Source organism: Leucopleurus acutus, assembly GCF_964270905.1.
Source record: "Leucopleurus acutus genome assembly, chromosome: 10".
NCBI classification, from domain to species: domain Eukaryota; kingdom Metazoa; phylum Chordata; class Mammalia; order Artiodactyla; family Delphinidae; genus Leucopleurus; species Leucopleurus acutus.
Genome location: NC_139153.1, coordinates 43,635,449 through 43,657,852, shown reverse-complemented (window position 1 = coordinate 43,657,852; position 22,404 = coordinate 43,635,449). Strand labels below are relative to the sequence as shown.

Here is a 22,404-nt window from a genome sequence, read left to right as displayed (position 1 = left end):
AGAGCTGGGTTCACTGCCGGGGCTTCTGCCCTGCAGGGAGTGGACGACACGAGCTCCTCAGAAGGCAGCACTGTGGACTGCCTGGATCTTGGGGAGATCCTGAGGAAGATCCCTGAGCTGGCGGATGACCTCGATGAGCCAGATGACTGCTTCACAGAAGGTAGAGTGGCAGCCACAGACCTCCTCCACTTGACATTCATTAGGGCCAGAATCCAGCGCAACAAGTACTCATCTGGTCACCTCTGTGTCCAGGGTTCTGGCCTGGGGTCCAGGGGAGACAGGCAAGCAGTGCCCCCTTGCTCCTCACTCCCAAGCTTGAGAGCCCAGCATCAAACACAGATACCAGACTCGCAGGAGCTGACTGGTGGGATCTGCATCTCATGCCACATCAGACATGGCAAACAGATGCTCTGCCTTCCTCATCACCCTCGAAAACACCTCACTGAGTTATAAACCAGCCCTCTTGAGGTTGAAAGGGAAAAGGTAGCCACCACCATAAACTCTTGACTTGGGACATAAAAGGACCCAGAGGAGGGCCATGATGCACCTGTGTCCCTGCATCTCCTCTGTGACCCTTAAAGGCAGAACCTGCATCTTACTCTTCTTTTTCCTCAATGTTTAGAACAGTGAAGCCTGTTATATTCTCAATAGATATTTGTGCAATAAGTGAATAAACATATAGTTCATGCTATGAAAGTAAGTGTGGCCTAAATAATTAAACAAAGAATCCACTTAATTGAGTTTCCACTTTCACGTGACCCTGAGCTGGGCTGCCCCCAGGCCCCATTCCAGCCATGTGGAGACCCCCCAGTTCAGCACAGGCTCAAGGCATAGCCCCTCAGACACCCCCAGGCTCAGGCCCCATGTCTTGTCAAAGCTCCAGAAAGGGATAAGGATATCCCTTATCCCTAAGGGATAAGGATAAGGGCTATGCTATCATCTGTAGGGAGGAAGATGCTTGGGAGGAGGTGAGAGTGTGCAAGACCAGTGGTGGAGAGGGACACCTGAAGGGCACGATGGAGAGACCGCCTGAAAGTGACCCCACTTCTCTCATATTCCAGGAAAGAATTCTTTTCCAAAATAGCGGCAAGTGGGTTTCCCTGCAGGGTGGTTTCCCTTCAGGGCTGGAGTCAAAACATGCCTCCTTTACTAGTGGGACATCGCTTACCATCAGTCCCCTCTCCCCACAGGCTGCATTCGCCACTGTCCCTGCTGCAAAGTGAACAGCTCCAAGTTTCCATGGGCCATGGGCTGGCAGGTGCGCAAGACCTGCTATGTCATTGTGGAGCACAGCTGGTTCGAGAGCTTTATCATCTTCATGATCCTGCTCAGCAGTGGAGCACTGGTAAGCGGAGGTAGGGGTTCCATGCCACAAAGCCCTCCAGGTGGGGTCTCCACCATCCAAAGGCCCTGGAGCTGCAGCAGTGGGTTCCCCTGATTCCTGGGCTGAAAGTCCCCAATGTGTGGCTGGAAGGCGAGCTGCAGCCCAGCACGAGGACTCCTCTTAGCAGGAGGGCATGGTAGGTGCTTGAGGGGCCCGTGTCATGGCCTGTTACACCTGACTGCTTGGATTTCAAGCAGTGAGTGTATACATCCCACTTTATTGTTGGGAAAACTGACACTCAAAGGGTTTATGGGACTTGTCCAAGATTACCCAGCTTGTCAGTAGGAAAACCTAACTTTGCCTTCATTTGATCCCAAAGCCCCTGATTTTCCACCTTCTGACCTCCCAACACACTGCCCTTTTCTGAGGGCCCAGTACGAAAAGGACCATCCTTCCCTGCCCTATCAAGCCGCTTGCAAGTACTGCTATCACTCACTCAAAGTGCATGGCAAATCATTACAACGGCACTTCTCAAAATTTAATCACCCGGGGAACTTGTTAAAATGCACATTCTGATTCAGTAGATCTGGGATGGGGCCTGAGAATTTGCATTTCCAACAAGCTCCCACGTGATGCTGACACTGGTCCACAGGCCACACTTTGAATAACAAGGCCTTACAGTCCTCTAGATTCTGAGTTAAGAGACACTTCCTAAGCCCCTTGCTGGGTGTTGAGCTTTGTAGGACAAGGAAGGATGTTCTCTCTGCACCATGGCGTAGGCTCACTACACAGTCTCAACTAATTTTCCCAATGAACCAAGGTAGACGTAGACACAGGAAGGGACTCATCCTTGGCTGTCCACATTTTATGGATGAGGACGTCACAGCCTAGAGACACGGAGGTACCTGCCCAGGCTCCCAGCTCATTAGTTAAAGGGAGGACTAGCATCCCACTCTCTTGATTCACGGTTTCCAGTGTTTCCACTTGCCTTTTGCTCCCTGTGTGCCATTTACTCCCTGAAAACAATCTGCTGAACATCTGGGCACCCACTTAAATGCCATATTTCCCAGGAAGGGAGCCCAAACTGCTCAGGGTGTTGTCTCAGCCTTAGGGAGGAGCAAAGGTAGGTGAGAAGGTTTGATCTGAGAGGTGGAAGGAAAGCTAGGCCAGCAAGGGCACAAAGCTGAGAGAGAGGAGTCTCACAGAGCAGGCTGGGCTGCCATCTTGGAGGGGGGGTGGCAGCGTCTGATGGTGCCCACTGCCCTGGCACAGGGTGGTGACGGCCCCCCTAGAATAGCAGTCTCAGCACAGTCCTGAGTGCAGAGGCCACACTGCGGGGCAGAGGGAGGCTGGGCAGTGCATTCTCCACACCTGCCCTTCCCTCTGTCCTGCAAATGATAACCTCAATCATTTGATGAGGACTAAGTGCTTTCTTCATCACCTCCTTCCCTTGGCCCTCTACTTCCCTCCTCGACACACCCCTGCTGCTCCCCTGCCCTCCCCTCCCGGCAGGGAGCTCACATCCTTAACCAGCTGCTGGCCCCACCCCAGTGTTCTCCCTCCCCTCTCCATCTCCTTCCCCAAGGGACTGAACTGGCTGGCACCAAATTTAGTCTTCCTTATGCTTTTACTTTGAGTACGTTTAAAAAAAAATAACATGAGTTTTTATCTGACAAAGTAAAGGGAAAAAAAATACTTGGAAATTATGGGGAAATGCAAAGAAAAAATATCACCCATTTTCCTATCACTCAAAGAGAATCTCACTTTGAAAACATTTTGGTGCATTTCCTTCCCATCTTTCTTATGCATGTAACACATAAATATTACAAAACGGAAACCACATTTGTGCATTCTGTAATTTCTCAGTAAATTTTCTCAGTAATATGGTCCTCCTACCTCATTAAATGGCTGCAGTGTAACTAACCCCCAAGCTCACTCCTAATAAGCATTGAATATCCTATGCTCACTCCTTTGGAAACGTTGGCTTGTTTCCCATCTTAGGTCTAGCTTTAGAAGTAGAACCAGAAGCAGGAATTCTTGTGCAGTTTGTGGAGGGTGTGCTTTGAGCTGGAGCATGTGAAGGAAGTAGGACAGAACAGGGAATGGAGCTGGGAAAAGACATGGGTTCCCATGAAGCCCAGCCTCAGCCTGATCCCACAGGAACTCTGAAGCATAAAGGGCCTCACGGGACAGTCCCACCTTGAGGCAAGGGGATGGTCAGACACTGGCTGCGGCTGCCCCCAGAGGGGTGATATAGTCTCCTAAGGCGGAGGCACTTCCCTTCAGCCCAGGGACGTGTCCTCAGGCAACAGGGACATTCACCAGCCTTTAGCAACCAACATTCACAGCAGCTGGGGATGGTCATACTGGCTCCTTAAACAGGATCTAGGTGGGACACCAACAACATCTAGTGTCCTTAGGATACATTCTTTAAGGCAGAATTGCTGGATTTCTAAAAGCTTTGAGTCATATTACCAAGTTGGGGTCCCAAAAACTGAACCAGTTTTCACTCCGCCCAGCTGTATATGAGAGTAGCTGATTCCCCACAGCCAAACTGACTGCGGGGTTCCCCCGCACCATCCACTCCCACCCATGCCCTTTCCTCTTCATCAATCTGATAAAAGAAAAATGGCATCTTCTCTTCATTTGAATTTCCTTGATTACCAATGAAATGCAGCATTCTTTTTCAGAGTTCACTGGTGAGTCTTACTTTCACTTTCGCGAACATCCTTTGTTGCTTTTATTTTTAAACTAAGTCACTGTTAGCAGTCCCTTTGGTTCACTTCCAAAATCCAATTAGAGAAGGTTTCCTTTCTCACTTGTGTTCAGCTCCCCTGCAAAGTATAAGCAGGGCTGTGTGTCCTTGTTGGCTCCGAGGAAGTCCTCATTTGTATCTCGCAGGGCCTCCTCCACTACCCCACCCTACCTCCCAGAGCAGAGGAAAAAAAATGATGCAGGCAAACTGGGTACCAAAGCTCTCTCAGGGGCTGACTGGGTCCTTCCCTGTCCCTGGGCCCCAGTGCTGTGGGTCTAGGCCGCCTACCATTTTGCTCCTTTCCTTCCAGGCCTTTGAAGATTTTTACCTTGACCAGAAGCCCACGGTGAAGGCCTTGCTGGAGTACACCGACAGGGTGTTCACGTTTATCTTTGTGTTTGAGATGCTGCTCAAATGGGTGGCCTATGGCTTTAAAAGTTACTTCACCAATGCCTGGTGCTGGCTGGACTTCCTCATCGTGAACGTGAGTGTCTCAGTGGGCACTTGTGGGCTTTGGGGTCCTTTCCCCTGGCTGATGGCTGCAACTAACGCAAAGGAAGCTTGGAGGCCTGGCCTTCAAGGGTGACTCCAAAGAGAAGTCTTAGCAAGGGGTCTGAGAATAACCCTGCATACCTGTGATCCAGGTAAGATCCAGGCAGTACATGATTCCAACACAACAGCGACACTCAGGTGAGTCTTCAGTTCCTAGGTCTCCATCCAGAAAGACCACTTACTACCTCTGTATTTTACATCCAAAGCAAGATGGCACATGACCTTGCATCCATTGTCAGGGCTTCTAGACCTAGGGATGCTGGGGACTTCCTGGCACAGAGAACCTGCCCTCCCACTGACTCAATGATCCCCAGCCCTGGCTGCACTTTAGAATCACTTGGGAAGCTCTTAAGAACAGAGTGAACAAACACTACTCTTCCCAGAGACTGGGGTCTTACTGGTCCTGGGTGGAGTCCATGCATCAGTATTTTGTAAAAGCCCCTGGGCATGTCCAATGTGTAGACAGGATTGAGAACCACTGAGCTTAAACCACTGGTGTCTCCCCAGTGGCACTAAAAGGGGCAAAGAGTCCCTTTGGAGAGGAGATGGGCTGGAGCTCATGTGTTCAGATGAACCTGTGGCCACTAGCCCTGCATTAGGGGATTTACCAAGTGCCTCCCATACATTAAACTTGAGATTCCTCAAAGGTGTGAGGAGACCATCCTCAATAAAGTCTCCTAAGAGCTCTCCTAGCCCCCAAAGCCTGGAGTGAGCTCCTCCTCCTCTTAACCATACAGTCCTCTATCTATCCAGGCCCTTGTAGTCTTGGCATTTCAGGATGGCTGCCTGAGCTATTTGTTCACTGCTGCACGTCTGAGGGTCCCTGCAGGTGGGGGAGGCACGTGCTATGTTTGCCTCTGCTTCCCACACTCCCACAGCCACTGGTGCCAAGGTCTGCACATCAGAGGTGTTAGGAAATGTGTCTGTATTTGGTGCTTGCCTCCTGAAGCTGGATGGGGTCCAGTTCAGAACATTCTGTCCAGCCTCCTGTGTTGGCAGGTCCTCCACAGCAGGTCTGTGCACCTAATTCTCTTCTTTCCTGATACCAGTGCGCTAGCAGCATCAGGCCACTGTACCACAGGAATTAGCTGTGAGGCCTGCAATCTGAGTCACAGGTGATAATTTTGTGCATATCATATAATTATTCATAAATGAAAGGAAAATTTTATTCCAGCTACCCACTCTTGTTAGGGGCAGTCACTCCTAAGTAGGCCTCACTAGTTTCAGTCCTGATCCCCTGATGTGGTCACCCACTCATCCATCCATCCATCTGCCTACTAATTCTTCCTTCTGACCATCCATCCCTCCTTCCGTCTATCCAGCCATTCACCCTTCCTTTTTCCTTCCTTCCAAACATCCATTCATGTTTACTTCTTCTGTTTATCCTGTCAGTCCTCTCCTTCCATCCAACTATTCTCACTCTTCTTTCCCTCCTCCCTTCTGCCCATCTATTCATCCTAACCTTCCTTCCATCCCTCTATCAATTTGTCCTTAACCCTTCTATCTTTCTATCTTTTGACTTGTCTTTCTATTGAACTATCCAGTCATCTAACCTTCTATTCACTCATTCAAGCACCTTCCATCCAATTTTCCTTCTGTTCACACATTTTCCATCTTTCTATTCTTCCTTTACTTCATCAATCTATCCTTCCTTTCTTCCACCCATCTGTCCACTCACCTCTTTTTCTTCCATTCATCCATCCACCCACCCATTCTTCCATCCAGTCAACCTTCCATCATTCTCTAATCTCTTCCATTCCTCTACCCATCTCTCTATCTTTTCATTCGTCCATCATTTATCCAGCCATCCATCCTTCCCCAATTCATCCATCCCATTCATCCACTATCCATGATTTTATATTTTATCTTTCTTCTTTGCTTTCTTTCTTCCATTCTTCCTTTCAACTTTCATATCCATCTTTGTATCATTTAGTCCATTCTTCTATCCAACCATCATTCAACTTTCCATCAAGATTTCTTCCTTCTTTCTTTCCTTCCTTCCATCCATCCATCCCAACATGCCTCTCTCTATTTTTTCAATTTATCAAATGCTTATTTATATCAATAACTACTGCATATAGGATTGTTTTATGAAGTGCTCTGGGGGGGATAGAAGCCAAGAAATAAAAATTCCCTATCTCCAGGAGTTTATATTTTACTCTTCCAGCAGGTAGGACAACAGAGAGAAATAAACATATGATGAGGGAGGATGTGGTGAGCACTGCTGGAAATAGTTAGTGTCTTAGGGACACAGAGACATGAACCTGCTTCCACTCTGGGGGTGGGGTTGCTGGGCAGGCTTCATATAGGAGGTGGCATTAGATATAAGGCTTAAAATGAGCAGGAGCAACAAGGTGCAAAAAGGACTGGGGGTGGTCAATCTTAATTAAAGAAGGACCCTGGGCAAAGGCACAGACACAGGTATATTTAGGGAACAACTTGATTTGGGTAGGATACGTGGGTGAAATATGACTGGAAAAGCAGGCTGTGGCCATATAATACAGGCTAAGGAGTCTGGAACTTATCCTGAGATGATAAAGCATCAGTGAAGGTTGGGAGTAAGAGAGAAACATGATCATAATCAAATTTGCGGAGGAGAATGGATGGGATGGATGCAATACGGGAGCCTAGAGACCAGTTGGGAGGCTTGTGGCTTGAGCAGTGGGAACGGAGCTGGGCTTGGATGGGTGGGCTTTGCTGGAGAGGCCCCAGCTCCTAATTGCCCCAACTGCAGATTTTGCACATGAGGCAGCCTTCCCAGGGGCTGAGCAAAAGACTGAACAGGGTCCAGCATGGAACTGGCCCCAAACCTCCTGCTCTCACTTAGCCAGGCAGCTGGGTGCCACCTGCTGGTGTCTGGAGCCTTGCCTGGTTGGAGGAAGGGGGTTGTTTCCATTCCAGTTTTCTGTCCTGGTGGAATAAGCCACCATTCAGAGAACAGGCATTGTTTGGGGCTCTAGCACCCAAGTGTAAACCCTTCCCTTTCTGACATCCCCTCCTAGCTGTCAAGATAAGCTGAGCCTGAATTCAGCCCACCAGTCGTGGTGCAGTTGGGGGTCTCCCAGGATTGGGTCACAGTCTCTGGCAAGCTCAAGCCAATGCATAGGGTATCTCCCTGGCACCTTCAAAGTTCCTGGAAGGTGTGACCATTTTTCCATGTAAGTTTGTGCCTTTGCAGTCCTTGGTCCAACACTTTAAAAAATGCAAAACTGACCAACCAACAGGGACTCACAACTCAGTCATTATATCTCAGCTATCTGTCAAAGCTGAATCTCCTGGCCCCATGCCAGTCACTCTTCCTGGAAAACTGCAGAGCTGTGAGGGCCTCGGAGTTCTCTTAGTCTGATTCCTCATTTTACAAAGGTTGAAAGTACAACCTGCACTAACAAGGCACTGACCCAAGGTCACAAAAATATCAGGGTTGAGAGGGAACTAGACCCCACCCAGCCCAGGACTCTTTCTTCCCCACTTTTCTCAGCACGTACAATCGAGCCTCACTTTATATTCCTCAAGATAGACTTTCTGCATAACCCCGATGAAGGGCCAGCATCTCTCCAAGTCTCTGAAAGTCAGTCAAATTTTAAAGGCTGTTGGGAACTGGCTGGTGCCTCTAGAGAGGAAAGGGAAGGCTGATTTACTACACTGGGAGCTTGGTCACCTACATACAAGGGGGTGGCAATGTGGGAGACTGAGATTTTCTTGGCCAAAAGTTCAGATAAATGATGAATGAAATTTTTAATGAAAGAGAAGAGATTGGACTCTCACTGTACCTCTCGTTGGAGTTCAGAATAAGGTGGGAGCCAGGATGATGGCTCTGACAGAGTAGGGAGTGGGAGGGATTTCCTGTCTCCATCCACCAGGGTCAACTTTCTGGAACCCTAGGGTGATGCTTTTGCTCTCTGCCTGCACTCAGATCTCACTGACAAGCCTTATAGCGAAGGTGCTGCAGTATTCTGATATGGCATCCATCAAAGCCCTTCGGACCCTCCGTGCCCTGCGGCCACTGCGGGCCCTGTCTCGATTTGAAGGCATGCGGGTAAGACCTATCTCCTAACTACTCTGGTCTGCAGCACTTGGTACCCATTCCCCCTTTACGCCCTCCATACTACTGACCCTGAGCTCCAGGCCCTACCCCCACAGGTCAGCTCAGGGGTCCCCACTTTCTGCTGTTACGTTGGTGGTGCTGCAGTATCCTAACTCTCCTAGTTCTCCTTCAAGTCCCTCTGTAAGCCCGCTTCCCTTCTCACCTCAAACATCACATCTACCAGGACTCAGACCTCACTCTCTCCTGCTCTTAGTGAGGCAATCCTGCTTCACAGCGTCACAAGCATCTCTTACCTCAGTCTCCCCACCCTGCCTTTTGTCCTTATTGCCAAAATCTCCAGAACACCCCAAGCTCTTCATCTTTCCATGACAAATGAGCCTTGCCTCTGACACTCCATTTAAATGCAGTGACATCAGCGGCTCAGCAGCTCAGTCACCACCCACTGGAATGCATCTTCTCTCCAACCCAGCACAGTCATTGGGTCCTATGGATTCTCTCCTTTCATCCATCCCTCTCCTCATCCAAGGCTTTCAGCCGCCACCTCGCCCTCACTGTCTTCCTCAGGATGGAATGCTCACAAGTCTGGCCCTTGTCTTATGGAGGATGAGGGACTGCTCATTTTCTCCCCTCCCCTTCCACATAATTATGAAAGTCTTCTGATACAGAAAGCAAGGTTTGCTTTCTTCCTCCACCACTGCCTCAAAGAAGACATCGTACCTTCAAAACAAAAGTGGACTTTTAAAATTAACTTGTATCTTTACAAACGCTAGAAGCTTATGATTGAAGTACTTTGATGTTTATTTTATTTTATCTCCAGGTTGCTAATTTACAAATAAACAAGTTTGTGAATATGGATTTGGGTTTTCACTGATTCTTGACCAAAGCACACTATAAACTGTATTTTATAAACATATAGTTTATAAAATAAAGCAAAGTTCTAGAAGTCTGTATGTGCAAGTACAAAACACACACTGGCACCCCTAAATGAGTATGTATGTGCTTGTAAGTGTGTCCATGTCCTCAATCCTAAGGAGAGACACTGAAACCTGCCCTGAATGAACTTTAGAGAGAATGTATAAACCCATCCTCACTGCCCAGTGTCTCTGTCTTCTGAGTCTGAATTATGGCTCTAATTAACCCACTTCTCTTGCTTCCACTGGCTCATGAAGCAGCCCGAGTGAGGGTAGAAAGAACTGGGATCGGGCAAGAAGGGTGTGGCATCGGTGGGGTTCCAGATCTTTCTGCCTTTCCCCCCAGGTGGTGGTAGATGCCCTGGTGGGCGCCATCCCCTCCATCATGAACGTCCTCCTCGTCTGCCTCATCTTCTGGCTCATCTTCAGCATCATGGGTGTGAACCTCTTCGCAGGGAAGTTTCAGAAATGCATCAACAAGACCAGTGAAGGCTTTCTTCTTGTGCCTTGGACTACTGTGAATAACATGTCTGACTGTGAACGTCAAAACCACACTGGAAGCTTCTTTTGGGTCAATGTGAAGGTCAACTTTGATAATGTTGCAATGGGCTACCTCGCACTTCTGCAGGTGGTGAGTCCTGAGATCAACCGTGTCTCTTCCTTTGGCTGCTCTATAAAGTGGAGGGCCTGGGGTCTCCCAGAAGATGCTATGTGGAGACTTTGCAAGGGGTAGCACTCAGTGTGAAGTGAGATTATTCCCTGTTCCTACAGACTGCACCATGAAGCTAGAGGGCCCTACCAATGAGTGTGCTCTCCCAGTAGTGCAATTAGACCAATTTGGGCTAATAGAATAGAATAAAGGGATAGGCCTGCCATGGGGCTATATCAGGTGATGACTTAGAATTCACTACTTGTACAAAATAGACCTGGTATAGCCACACAGACTGAACAGTCTTCTATTGCAGATCGTCTCCTAGAGGGTAATAAATTATGTTCCAGTCTATTGTAATGATAGATAATGCTTGTGATGATGACAGTCAATAACATTCATGCTTCCATTCATTCATTCATCCTTTGCCTTCATCCACTTGTTCATTCAGTGTTAATGCAATTGCTTATACATTTGTCATGCAGTTACCCACAGCTTCCTGCACTCCACCCTTTGTTCATGCATTCGTTCAACAACAAGTCCCTGAGTAGCTATGGTGTGCTAGGCACTGAAATCAGAGTTGTGTCAGAACTGGCTCCAGGGGGGCCAACGCTCTATGAGAAAAACAGACAAATAAGTGAATCAAAACAGAGGCCGATGTAGATGGATGGGCAGACACTGAGTGGCCTCTGTTCCTTGTTTCCAGGCAACCTTTAAAGGCTGGATGGACATCATGTACGCAGCTGTCGATTCCCGGGAAGTGAGTCTCAGCCCGTGGTGACTACCGCCTCCCGCTCTGTGCCTCCCGCCCACATTAGTCTATTTGAAATGGGGTGAAGGTGGCCTTGGTACTGGAAAAGGCAATCACCCAGCAGTCTGGCACTATCCCCCCCTGGAGCAGTGTCCAGCTGGCCTTCTGTTGGATATTTAAGCTGACCTAGTCTCCTAGGCTTCTCAAGTTCTTCCTCTGTTCACCATTGAGGAAATTATCAGATAACCTCTAAAGGACTGTGCATGAGGGCGCTCCCTGGGCAGAGGCAGGGGCAAGGGCAGTGGCTAGCTAGAACAGTGGAATTTCAGGTACTGTAACGGCAGCCAGGTGGAGGAGATGGGTGCTGTTGGGGAAGGACCCTTCCCTGCTGGGGCACAAGACACCGCTGATGCCCTGCCCCATATCCCCTCAACCCACCTCTAAGTTCACTCTCATCCTTTGTTTCTTATTCTGTCTGAGATTTGATTTTCTTCAGTGCCTCAGAGCTGGCTCAGCAGCTCTTCCCCCAAGGGCAGAGGACTTCAAGTCTACAGGGGCAACCCTCACAAATAAGCTCTGGGAGTCTGTAGATAAAAGCCCTCACTTCCCTGTCCCTTGGAGGTACAAATCTGAAGTGTGTTCTACAGTCCTTAGAGCATGGAGTGCCTGTTGCCCATGGTAGTGGTGCTGCCTTTATCCTGTTCCTGCCTCCCCCTCTCTCACTTCTGCTTCCTGGGATCACCTCGCAAATAAGCCACCTGCAGCCAGGTCCTTGTCTCAGGGTTCTTTGGGGTAAACACAAGCTAAGATGCCCCTCGTCCCCATGCCCCCACTTGTCTGCTCACAGGTGAACATGCAGCCCAAGTGGGAGGACAACGTGTACATGTACTTGTACTTCATCATCTTCATCATTTTTGGCAGCTTCTTCACACTCAATCTCTTCGTTGGGGTCATCATTGACAACTTCAACCAACAGAAAAAAAAGATAAGTGGGGCTTAGGTGTTTCTGTGGTAGTGATGAGTCTTAGACTTACCGTCGATCCCCGGGCCTCGTGACTGAAGCAACACTAGTCACAGCCCCCATGCCTGACCAGGAGCCCAATCTTGGCTTTTAGCACCAACACCGACCTTTGCCCCCTGATTGCAGGCTTCACCCTGTCTGGGGTCTGGGCCCAGAAAGGACTGAAGGCTGTCATCTGGGGGCAATAACAGTGGTGTGTGTTATCCTATCTCTCTGCACTTAGGGGGCCAGGACATCTTTATGACAGAGGAGCAGAAGAAGTACTACAATGCCATGAAGAAATTGGGCTCCAAGAAGCCCCAGAAGCCCATCCCACGGCCCCTGGTGAGCCCCAGAGCTCGCCTCTCTAGCAGAAAGTGTCTGGAAATCCAACCTGACAGCCGATGCCTGTGCTGGTAGGCGTCTGGCCAATGCTCTCTGTGGAGAAGGCGATCTGGGTTGATTTTGAGGATGAGGTAATGAGAGTTCCCAGGCCCAAGGAAGAAAAGTCTGCAAGAAGCAACTCTGATCTTCTGGAGTGAACATACTCCTGCAGGTGTTCCAGATAGACCTGTTTAGGGAAGTACTTGAGTTGCCCAACAGGCTTAAGTTTCCAGCACCAGATCAGGAACAGATTAGGCTAAATGATAGTAAGGATGGTTAGAGCCCTGAGATGAAACATTTGTGGTTATGCATTTTGATGTAGGTTGCAACGGATTGCCAGCCTCACCCCACATTCTACCCCATGCCTACAGGAAGACAGAGAGGAAATAGCCAAACCCAACCACCCTGGGATCCTGGGCCCAGTCATGGTCATGGTCAGGTGACACAATAGGAACCAAAAATTATCCTACTCTAGTGTTTAAAGACTGACCAAAACTTAGAGGCATACTCCCCTGTGATTCCTTTATTCAAAAAGATCCACGGCACAGTCCCATTAGCCCTTCCCCACACAAGGGCAAAACCTAAGGACCTTCAGCAAAGGTACAGGCCTTTCCCTAAATGAACCAGGGAGACATACATTCTGTTGGCCAAGACATTATAATTTCTAAATCAAGGCATGGGGTTTGCATAAGATACTAAAAACTTCATGAGCACAAAGTCTTAAAAACATTTACAGGAGGAAAAGAAAATGCTATGACCTTTCACATGCTTTACTTGGAAACAGCGGTCACAAATGTATTACTATTCTCCATTCTGATAAGAAGTGTTACAATGGGGAGTGATAAGACGTTCAGACCTCTGTAGGGGCAGAGGTGTCCTTCCAAATACCTCATAAGATCAAGATAACTGGGGTTGAGTTAGCCTGAGGGAGAGTCCCTAAGGCTCAGGGAGTATCCCTCCAATGTCCAGTGGGCAGGAACAGGCTCAAAATTAGAAGATGTAGGTGAAAGGCTGAGCCCAGCCAATCAGAGTCAAGCAGGGGTTACGGGAGAAGGATCCTAAGACCTAATGAGAAGCGAGCAGTTAGGTCCCTGCTGACCTTTTCTGGTGGCTGGACTGATGTTGAATCCACATTTGAACAGACACCAAGGTGTTCTGTGCTGGGGTCAACCCTTGGCAAAATCATGACAGTTTTGGGTACCCTTCCCTACATACTTGCTCCATCTCTCTATAACATCTCAGCTTCTCCCCTCTCATCAGCCAATCCCACAGGCCACCATAGCTTCCTCCTCTCAAGGAAGACAATTTCCTTGGGACAGGGTGAGCTGCATTTCCAAAAGGGACCCTGGAAAGGACACTATCTTAATATAAAGGTAGGAACCTAATGCTGAAATTCCAGGCACTGCAGTAGGAGTGGAAGTCAGTGGTTGGGCAGGAAGACCTACAACAAAATCATCACGTCTCCTAATCAAGCCATCCCCAAGGTCCTCCAAGGTTGGCACGGGAGGAGGTCTTCCATACGGATAAGCAAAGTGAGACCTCATAGCCCGGCTGTGTTCCTGACATTAGCCATCCCTTTGAATGGGAGGGGGTGTATATTACTAACTAACTAACTATCCACACTATAATAGCTTTAGTGGAGGAACATGGCTGTCTCCTTAATATTCTGGTCCAGGCACGGCAAACATTATTTCCTTTGTTCCCTTTAGCATAGCTGAGGCAAGGCTGGAACATTTAAACAAGACTTTGAGGTTTAGGGATACCAAAAGGGAAACTAGCAGATCAGGGCCCAGGCAGCAATTGCATCTGGCTGCTCTCCAGGGCCCACGAGCCTTGGCCCATCCTAGCTCCTGGCCAGCATCCATATGGCAGGCAACGTCTTGGCACCCACCCCACAGTGGGACCAGGCTGATCATCTGCCCTCCACAAAGTCCAGAGCCAAGAAAGAAGCCCAAGCAATAAGAGAAATGCCCACTCCCACCTAAGACTCACCTTCCCAGCTCCAGTTTCCTCCTCACTAGATTATTGGCACTGGAAAGGCCATCTTCTTCCCTGAGGGGGTCCCAACAGGTTGAGCTGGTCAGGTAAGCTGAGCATTGGCACAGGACTCTGCTCCACAGGTGCATGGGTGCCAGTTCATGGCAGGGCCAGCCTCGGATGACATAGGGACCTCCAACACGGGCATGTACATACTACTCCTTGCCACACGTGAATCCCAAGTTCTAAATCTTATGCTTCATCCATAGCAGAGCCTAAGGCTTCCACAAGACTGGGAAATTTTATTCTATAATGTTCCCTACTATAGAAATCACTAAAATCAGGTTTCACATACTCCACTTTATAGGAAAATAATAGGCTCCAGAATATCACATCATCAGTCACCCACTTCATCATCTCTGGGAGCCCCGAGGGTTGCAAAGAAGTGATCCCTGCCCACAAGCTAAGCCAAGAGCAGCTAGAGAGCCGCTCCACTCCCCAGCAGCTGAATATCCAGGGCAAACTTGATGCCCAGAACTTAGTAATGTTGCCTGCTCTGTTTAGTTAGAAGTCATGAATGGGCCTCTTTTTTTTTTTTTTCTGCCATTTTCAGTGATGAAATGAAAGCTATTAGTGGCTCAGCATCCCAGAAAAGACATAAGCCAGCAGCTATACCTGGAGCCAGACCCACTCTGATTCTTTGCTCAAACCCTGCAGGATAGCAACCCATCCCCACCATGAAGCAGAAAGCAGGAACCAGCCCTGTCACAGCCCTTCTCCCCTTTGTGGCTCCTGGGAGCTCCCTGGTGAGACTCATGACAGGTTCCTTTCTCCCTCACAGCCGCTCACGTAGAGCCCTGTACACAGTACACATTCAGGAGTGCCTTTTGTACAGAATTAAATGTAATCAACCTAGTGGAGTGGCTTTATAATTCTGTTTGAAGTGTGTGTAATTCAGAGCTGTCCGTTCTGTCATCCATTCATTCATCTGCCTATTGATCATCTGTTGCATTCCAGATACTATGCAGACCCTGGGGATAGGGCAGTGAGAGATGTTCCTGCCCTCACAGAGATGACAGTCCAGTGACACAGGAAACCAATTAGTAAAAATCACACACATATTAATTCACAGGCTGGAGAAATTGCCAAGGGAGAAAGAATGGCGTGAAGAGCAAAGGGTACATAGGACTAAGCCTTGAGGAACTCTAATATCTAAAGGTTGAGTAAAGAAGACTCTAAAAAGAGCAGACAGAAAGGCAAGAAGAGAACCAGGGAAGTAAGCCCTCTGGGAACCAAGAAAAGAGAGTTTCAAGGCAGAGGGGGAGGTAAGCGATGCCAAACCAGTATGTTGGACGTTACGAGTGATCTTAACAAGCACCATTTCAATGGCAGGATGGGAACAAAAGCTATGTTGGAGTAGGCTGAGGCGTGAATGGGAAACAGTGATTGCACACAACTCCTTCAAGAAATTTAACTGTGAAGTGAAGAGAGAAGTAGGCTGGTAGCTGGAGAGAGATCTGAGATTCGGGAAGATTTTTCTCTAAGTTAGGAAAAACTAGGTCATTAGAGATTTAGGTAAGGAACCGAGAGCTAATAGCCAAGAGTGACCAAGTGTGGCCAAGAGTCTCACTCATCAGTAATGAAGCAGAGGGACCAGGAGGTCAGTAAGTGGTAGCGATGAAGAGGGGGCAAAGGAAGGCTAACTTGAAGACACAGGCATCAGAGGAGGAAGGGTTTTACAAGACACCGGAGGAGCAAAGGTCTGGGAGTGACAATGGGGAGCAAGAGGGACCTCAGCTCTGCCCCCAGCCCTAGGGTCCATGGCATGAGGAGAGTGAGCAGCCACTGAGTAGGAGGAGAAGTTTGCAGATCAAGGCAGGTGAGTTCCACAGAGCTCAGAAGTGTCTGAGAAGGTGAGGGTGGAGGATGAGGTTGGAATCAAGAGCTCACAGACCAGTAAGATGTTAACAGCACAGGAAATTCTAGAGGGCCACACCAGGAAAAATTTTTTAAACACCATAAAAATAGCCCCCTAAAAATGATCTCTTGGTTGTCCAGACCACTCTGCCTCTCTCCAAGAATGCAAACAACCAAGACCTGCTTAGACATCTGCACAAAGTGAATCAGCTATATGTATGCATATATCCCCATATCCCCTCCATCTTGAGCCTCCCTCCCATCCTCCCTATACCACCCCTCTAGGTCATCACAAAGCACTGAGCTTATCTTCCTGTGATATGCAGCAGCTTCAAGGCTATGGGGATTTAGGTGGCCCAGAGAAAGGACTGGAGGGGCACTGCAAGTGGAGGGAAGAGCATGGGCAAGGACAAAGTGCCTAGTGACTTCGTGGGGCCAAGAGAGGCAATGAGGTAGAAACAACTAAGAGTGAGATTTTGGAGGGTTAGGATTCTGCTTCTGTTGGGATGTGGAGTGTGAGGGAGACAAAAGACACAGACTTTAAAAACCCATCTGTGAAGAACACAGCCTGTGCAGATGCCTGGTTTATGTTGCTAAAAGGCCTGATGTACCATCTCTTGTTTTCTCAGAACAAGTACCAGGGCTTTGTCTTTGACATCGTGACCAGGCAGACTTTCGACATCATCATCATGGTCCTCATCTGCCTCAACATGATCACCATGATGGTGGAGACTGATGAGCAGAGTGAAGAAAAGACAAAAATCCTAAACAAAATCAACCAGTTCTTTGTGGCCGTCTTCATGGGCGAGTGTGTCATGAAGATGTTTGCCTTGAGGCATTACTACTTCACCAGTGGCTGGAATGTATTTGACTTAATTGTCGTGGTCCTCTCCATTGGAAGTAAGTGGGCATCGCATGTGGTGGGGACACCCAGCCTCTACTTGGTCTTGTTTTGGCTGCTCTTTCAAAACCAAGGGGACAGCTAACAAACTTTTAAAAACCTACGTTGTATGTTAGAGGAGCCCAGTATTTGCTGCTTTGCAAGAGCAGCAGATTTAAAATGCCCCCAGGCCTCTCAGTGAAATGCAGAGGTTCCGCTAGCCTTCTCCATGCTGCCGTGAAGGGTATTCAGGCACCTACTGTGTGTGCAGCCATCGCCAGAAATTTGGGAGCCGATAGGGAACAATCACGCACAAGAAAACCTAAGATGATGGAGTTTCCAATGGGTCTTATCTTTATGGCCTTCAAAGCAGAGAGTGGGTGCTGTGGTGTGAGGTGAGTCATAAAATACTTTCTGGAAAAGGAGGTGGTTGCCAGAAGAGTGAGGAAAGACCAGGAGGAGATTGTTCAAAGGAGATTCTTAAGTCAAGGGTCTGGAATTAAATCTCTGTATAACTGTCCACTTAGGGAATATGAGTGACAGTAAAGTCAAGGGACCAATGCCAAGAGATCAATGCTATTATGACCTAGTCTGGGTGTTGTTGAATGACAGGCTCAGTATTTGGGGGCCAACGGTGTTCAGAGAAAATGAATGGAGTCAGAGGTTAAAATGGGGATTGGAGCCACCATAATTGAGTGCTTGCTGAGTTCTGAGCACTGGGCTGGGATCCACGGATCTCCACAGCAGCCCTGGGAAGGAGTGTTACTATACCCATTTTATACATTTAATGTGGAGCCTCAGAGATTAAGAAAGTTATGCAAGGTCATATAGTTTGTAAAGGGTGGAGCTGAATTTAGACCATGCTAATATTCTTTTTAATAAACTAACAGCCTCCTGCCAAAGACCAAGATACCGTCCCTGGCCTTCGTGTGGTTTAGCCAAAGTTGGATCCTATAAAGGCCAAATCCCAGCACACCAGGTTTACTTTGCTTTGTAAATATATCCTGACCTATTATATCATGACCTCCTTACTTTTCATGTCAGGGCATAGCTGTAGATTTTATTTTCCATTGATTTACTATCAAGAGCTAATAGCATCTGAATACAACAAAGGCGGCACTTAATCTCTCTATCCTGGTGCTGAAACACAGCCTTGGGTTGTGTTTGTTTGGGGAGTTTAAATTTATTTTTGTTTTTTGTTTTGTTTTATTTTCCTATTGCTGCTGGGTTTTCCAGGGGCTGGGGGGGGGGGGGGTGGAGGTTTGTTTTGTTTGCCTTCCAAAGTGAGAGACTCTAAAGGCCATTTTTTATTTTATATTAGAGAAGGGAGCTTGCTTATGTGACTTCCCATATCAGTACTATAGAAATAAAATATACTCAGAGTACTCCATTCTATTATGGGGACACCTTAACTACCAGTTCCTATGACCTACACAGCAACACCCGTCACTGGACAGAAATCACTCATAACGACAGCTCGAAAACAAGTGCAAGAACCCACTAGCCATTCTTCCACTCTCCCTCCCTCTCCCCTTCTTCCTTTCCACCTGTAAGACATGTATTGATTGTCTAATTGTTACAAGTATGAAGACTCATTCTCCCTTGTAAAAGTAGGCTAGTTGGCTGGCAGAATCTTAGTAGATTATAAAAACACATATGTATCTCACACTATGGGAAAATGCCCCAGTTAAACTGGACTTTAAGAGAGGGGCTTTCATAAAGATTTCATAATACAAAATTATAATTATCCCAATTCTCCTCCATTTCCTTCCTCCTTCCAACACAATACTGTGACCACCCATATTCACAGGACAAAAGGCGAGTAGGAGAATGGGATCAAGGGCACCCTGGCAAGGAGAGAGAGCTTCTATCATACCCCTCACCATTTCTCCTGAGAGGTTTTGAATCCTGTTTGACCTAAAGGCCTTGCCTAATCTTTGGTGGTCTTAACAGGCCTCCACAGGTCCCCAAGACCAAGTTTCACAAATCTTCAAGTTAGATATCACATAGGGAGATATACACACTCTTGTTCATAGTTCGGGTTAGGGGGCTATAAATGACCTTAAACTAGCCCATCTCTAGGCCCTAACACAGAGTTCAAACACAGCTGTAAATGAAAGAAACAAATAAAATCTATTATGAAGACAGCTGGCCATTCAAAACCATTCTGTTTTAGCTGTCAGCAAGTTGCCCAAGTCCTCAGGCCCCTTATAATTAATACTAGGCTCTGTACAATTATCCACAGGACCATGTGCCAGGAACTGAGTCAATCTTCGCAGTAGGAGATAGGGAGATGAATCACAGTGGGTCCCAGCCTTCACAGAGCACAGGACCAGGGTGGAAGTAAAGGCATGACCCAAAGGCTGAATTCTCAGGAAAGAGCCGGGTCTATGTTACAGACGGAAACAGACAAAGGACTGTGAGCATGTGGAACAGGGTGCAATCACTTTCAGCTGAACTAGGCTGCAGAAATTGGGTTTTGACCATGTAGGTTGACTAAGAATGTATCTGGATGGAGGGAAAGATAAGAACATGGTGGGAAAGGTGAGACTTACTCGAGGGAGACAGGATTTATGCAATGGACACTTACTGAGCCCCTACTTTATGCCATCCACTGTGCCAGGCTCAGAGGGTCCAGAGTCCCTGAATATGGGTGCTCACTTGGAGGTCCATACCAGGCAGAGAAGAGGGGGTGTGATCCAGTCAACTTTGTCAGGGCTCGTGGTTGGAAGTACTAATTAGATCATTTCCCCTCACTTTTAAAGGCCTGGTGTTTTCTGCAATTCTTACATCACTTGGAAATTTATTCTCCCCAACGCTCTTCCGAGTCATCCGCCTGGCCCGGATCGGCCGCATCCTCAGGCTGATCCGCGGGGCCAAGGGCATCCGCACGCTGCTCTTCGCGCTCATGATGTCCCTGCCCGCCCTCTTCAATATTGGGCTGCTGCTCTTCCTGGTCATGTTCATCTACTCCATCTTCGGCATGGCCAACTTTGCCTACGTCAAGTGGGAGGCTGGCATTGATGACATGTTCAACTTCCAGACCTTCGCCAACAGCATGCTGTGCCTCTTCCAGATCACCACGTCGGCAGGCTGGGACGGGCTCCTCAGCCCCATCCTCAACACGGGGCCTCCCTACTGCGACCCCAACCTGCCCAATAGCAACGGCACTAGAGGGGACTGTGGGAACCCCATCGTGGGCATCCTCTTCTTCACCACCTACATCATTATCTCCTTCCTCATCGTGGTCAACATGTACATTGCGGTGATTCTGGAAAACTTCAACGTGGCCACGAAGGAGAGTACGGAGCCGCTGAGTGAGGATGACTTTGACATGTTCTACGAGACTTGGGAAAAGTTCGACCCGGAGGCCACCCAGTTCATTACCTTCTCTGCCCTCTCAGACTTTGCAGACACGCTCTCTGGCCCCCTGCGGATCCCAAAACCCAATGGGAATATATTAATCCAGATGGACTTGCCCTTGGTCCCTGGAGATAAGATCCACTGTTTGGACATCCTGTTTACCTTCACCAAGAATGTTCTGGGAGAATCTGGGGAGTTGGATTCTCTGAAGGCAAATATGGAGGAGAAATTTATGGCAACTAATCTTTCAAAAGCATCCTATGAACCAATAGCAACCACCCTCCGGTGGAAGCAAGAAGACATTTCAGCCACTGTCATCCAAAAGGCCTATCGCAGCTACGTGCTGCACCGCTCCATGATGATCGCCAATCCCCCGCCTGTGCCCAGGGCTGAGGAGGAGGCTGTGCCACTTCCAGATGAAGGCTTTGTTGCATTCGTGGCAAATGAAAACTGTGTGCTCCCAGACAAATCTGAAACTGCCTCTGCCACATCTTTCCCACCATCCTACGACAGTGTCACTAGAGGCCTTAGTGATCAAGTCAACTTAAGCACATCTAGCTCGATACAAAACGAAGGGGAGGCTGCCACTAAGGAAGGCACTGGGCCCTAGTGAGGACCCTCCAGCATGGGCATGTCCAGCTCTGATGTATCCTTCTGCTCTGTGACAACTTACCACCACCGCCTCACCAACGCATGCCACTGGTCACAATGTCAGAATGGGGCAGGGAATACAGTTGGTACCCACCTTTGGAGAAACCCTCACACACTAACAAGAGTCAGAAGCCAAGGGCATTTCCGCTGTGACTTCCCTTTTAATTTTCAATATCAGATGATGGGTTCCCTTACTTTCCAGAAAATGTCCCTGGAACATTTTATTTTGATGGTGACCAGAGCTTATATTTACCAAGACAAACACCTCAGGACCAGAATTTCCAAAGATACATGGCAAGGATGTTGCTAAAGGTCCAAGGTCATCCTCTGTGAAACACCACTTAGAGACTGGCAGTGTTATTTAGGATTTTGCATGACTGCATGCTGAGAGCTGCCAGACAGCTGCTCCAGCCCAGGGTAATACCTGTGGCCTATGTCATGAAAGGCCTCTGAGATACCCATTAAAATTAATATTTTTAAAGGTATGTCAAAACCAATGTTATATCTTAAGCATCATTTTAAAAAATTATGTGACACTGACATGTCATAAATCACGTCTCCTTCACTTTCAGGGTTCCTGATATTTTGCAGTTTGGGTTCAGGCTGGGTAGGCAGGAAGGAGCATTGTCCTGGGAGCCTGTTCTCATCCTAACTAACTCTCCCAGTGCTTGCCTGGCTGACCTGAGCCAAACTCATTCCCCTCTGAACCACTTCCCCATGGTGGCGGGGGGCAGAATGGACAGTCTTTGCAGCCTTTGCATTTGATGTTGTAGAACTCAATGATGCCCTGTCCCAATTCAGACGACGAAAATACTCTCCCCTGAAGCAGCAATGGCCAGACCTTTCTGCTGTATGGCCAAAAGACAGCTTTTGAATATATTCTAGAGGCTGTTTCACATCTCATAGACTTAAGGATGGAGGTTTTCACATTCCCCTCGGACCAGGACTCCATAATTAGTATAATCAAAAATAAAGGAACATTTTGAGAAAGATGATCTGGGAGACAAAAGGTAAGGCCAATACTTTCTTTAACTCATCCTACAAATGTTTTTAAGTACCTATTATATGACAGGCACTGCTCTAAGCACAAGACGTAATGAGAGTTAAGCCCCAAAAGATTCACTGGATTTATGCATTGAATGGTGGAAGGGTTGCCAAGGGATGATATTCAGGCCAAAGTCACATGGCAGGTCTTGAGATGAAAGAGATTAAGAAGTTCGTGTGATAGCATAAGACATAAAGGGT

At 48.0% G+C, this 22,404-nt stretch overlaps 1 protein-coding gene across 1 annotated transcript in view; it reads left to right on the top strand.

Moving 5' to 3' along the window:
• Positions 1-21,118, top strand: part of SCN10A (sodium voltage-gated channel alpha subunit 10) — a gene marked incomplete at both ends in the record, with an annotated part of 77,504 nt that extends 56,386 nt beyond the window's left edge. The window contains 10 exons of the mRNA XM_082848389.1: positions 37-160; positions 1,191-1,345; positions 4,390-4,563; positions 8,545-8,667; positions 9,934-10,218; positions 10,943-10,996; positions 11,835-11,976; positions 12,232-12,332; positions 16,895-17,165; positions 19,911-21,118. Coding sequence (XP_082704515.1) covers positions 37-160; positions 1,191-1,345; positions 4,390-4,563; positions 8,545-8,667; positions 9,934-10,218; positions 10,943-10,996; positions 11,835-11,976; positions 12,232-12,332; positions 16,895-17,165; positions 19,911-21,118 — 2,637 coding nt within the window. The remainder of the gene's footprint in view (positions 1-36; positions 161-1,190; positions 1,346-4,389; positions 4,564-8,544; positions 8,668-9,933; positions 10,219-10,942; positions 10,997-11,834; positions 11,977-12,231; positions 12,333-16,894; positions 17,166-19,910) is intronic.
• Positions 21,119-22,404: the final 1,286 nt, after the last annotated feature.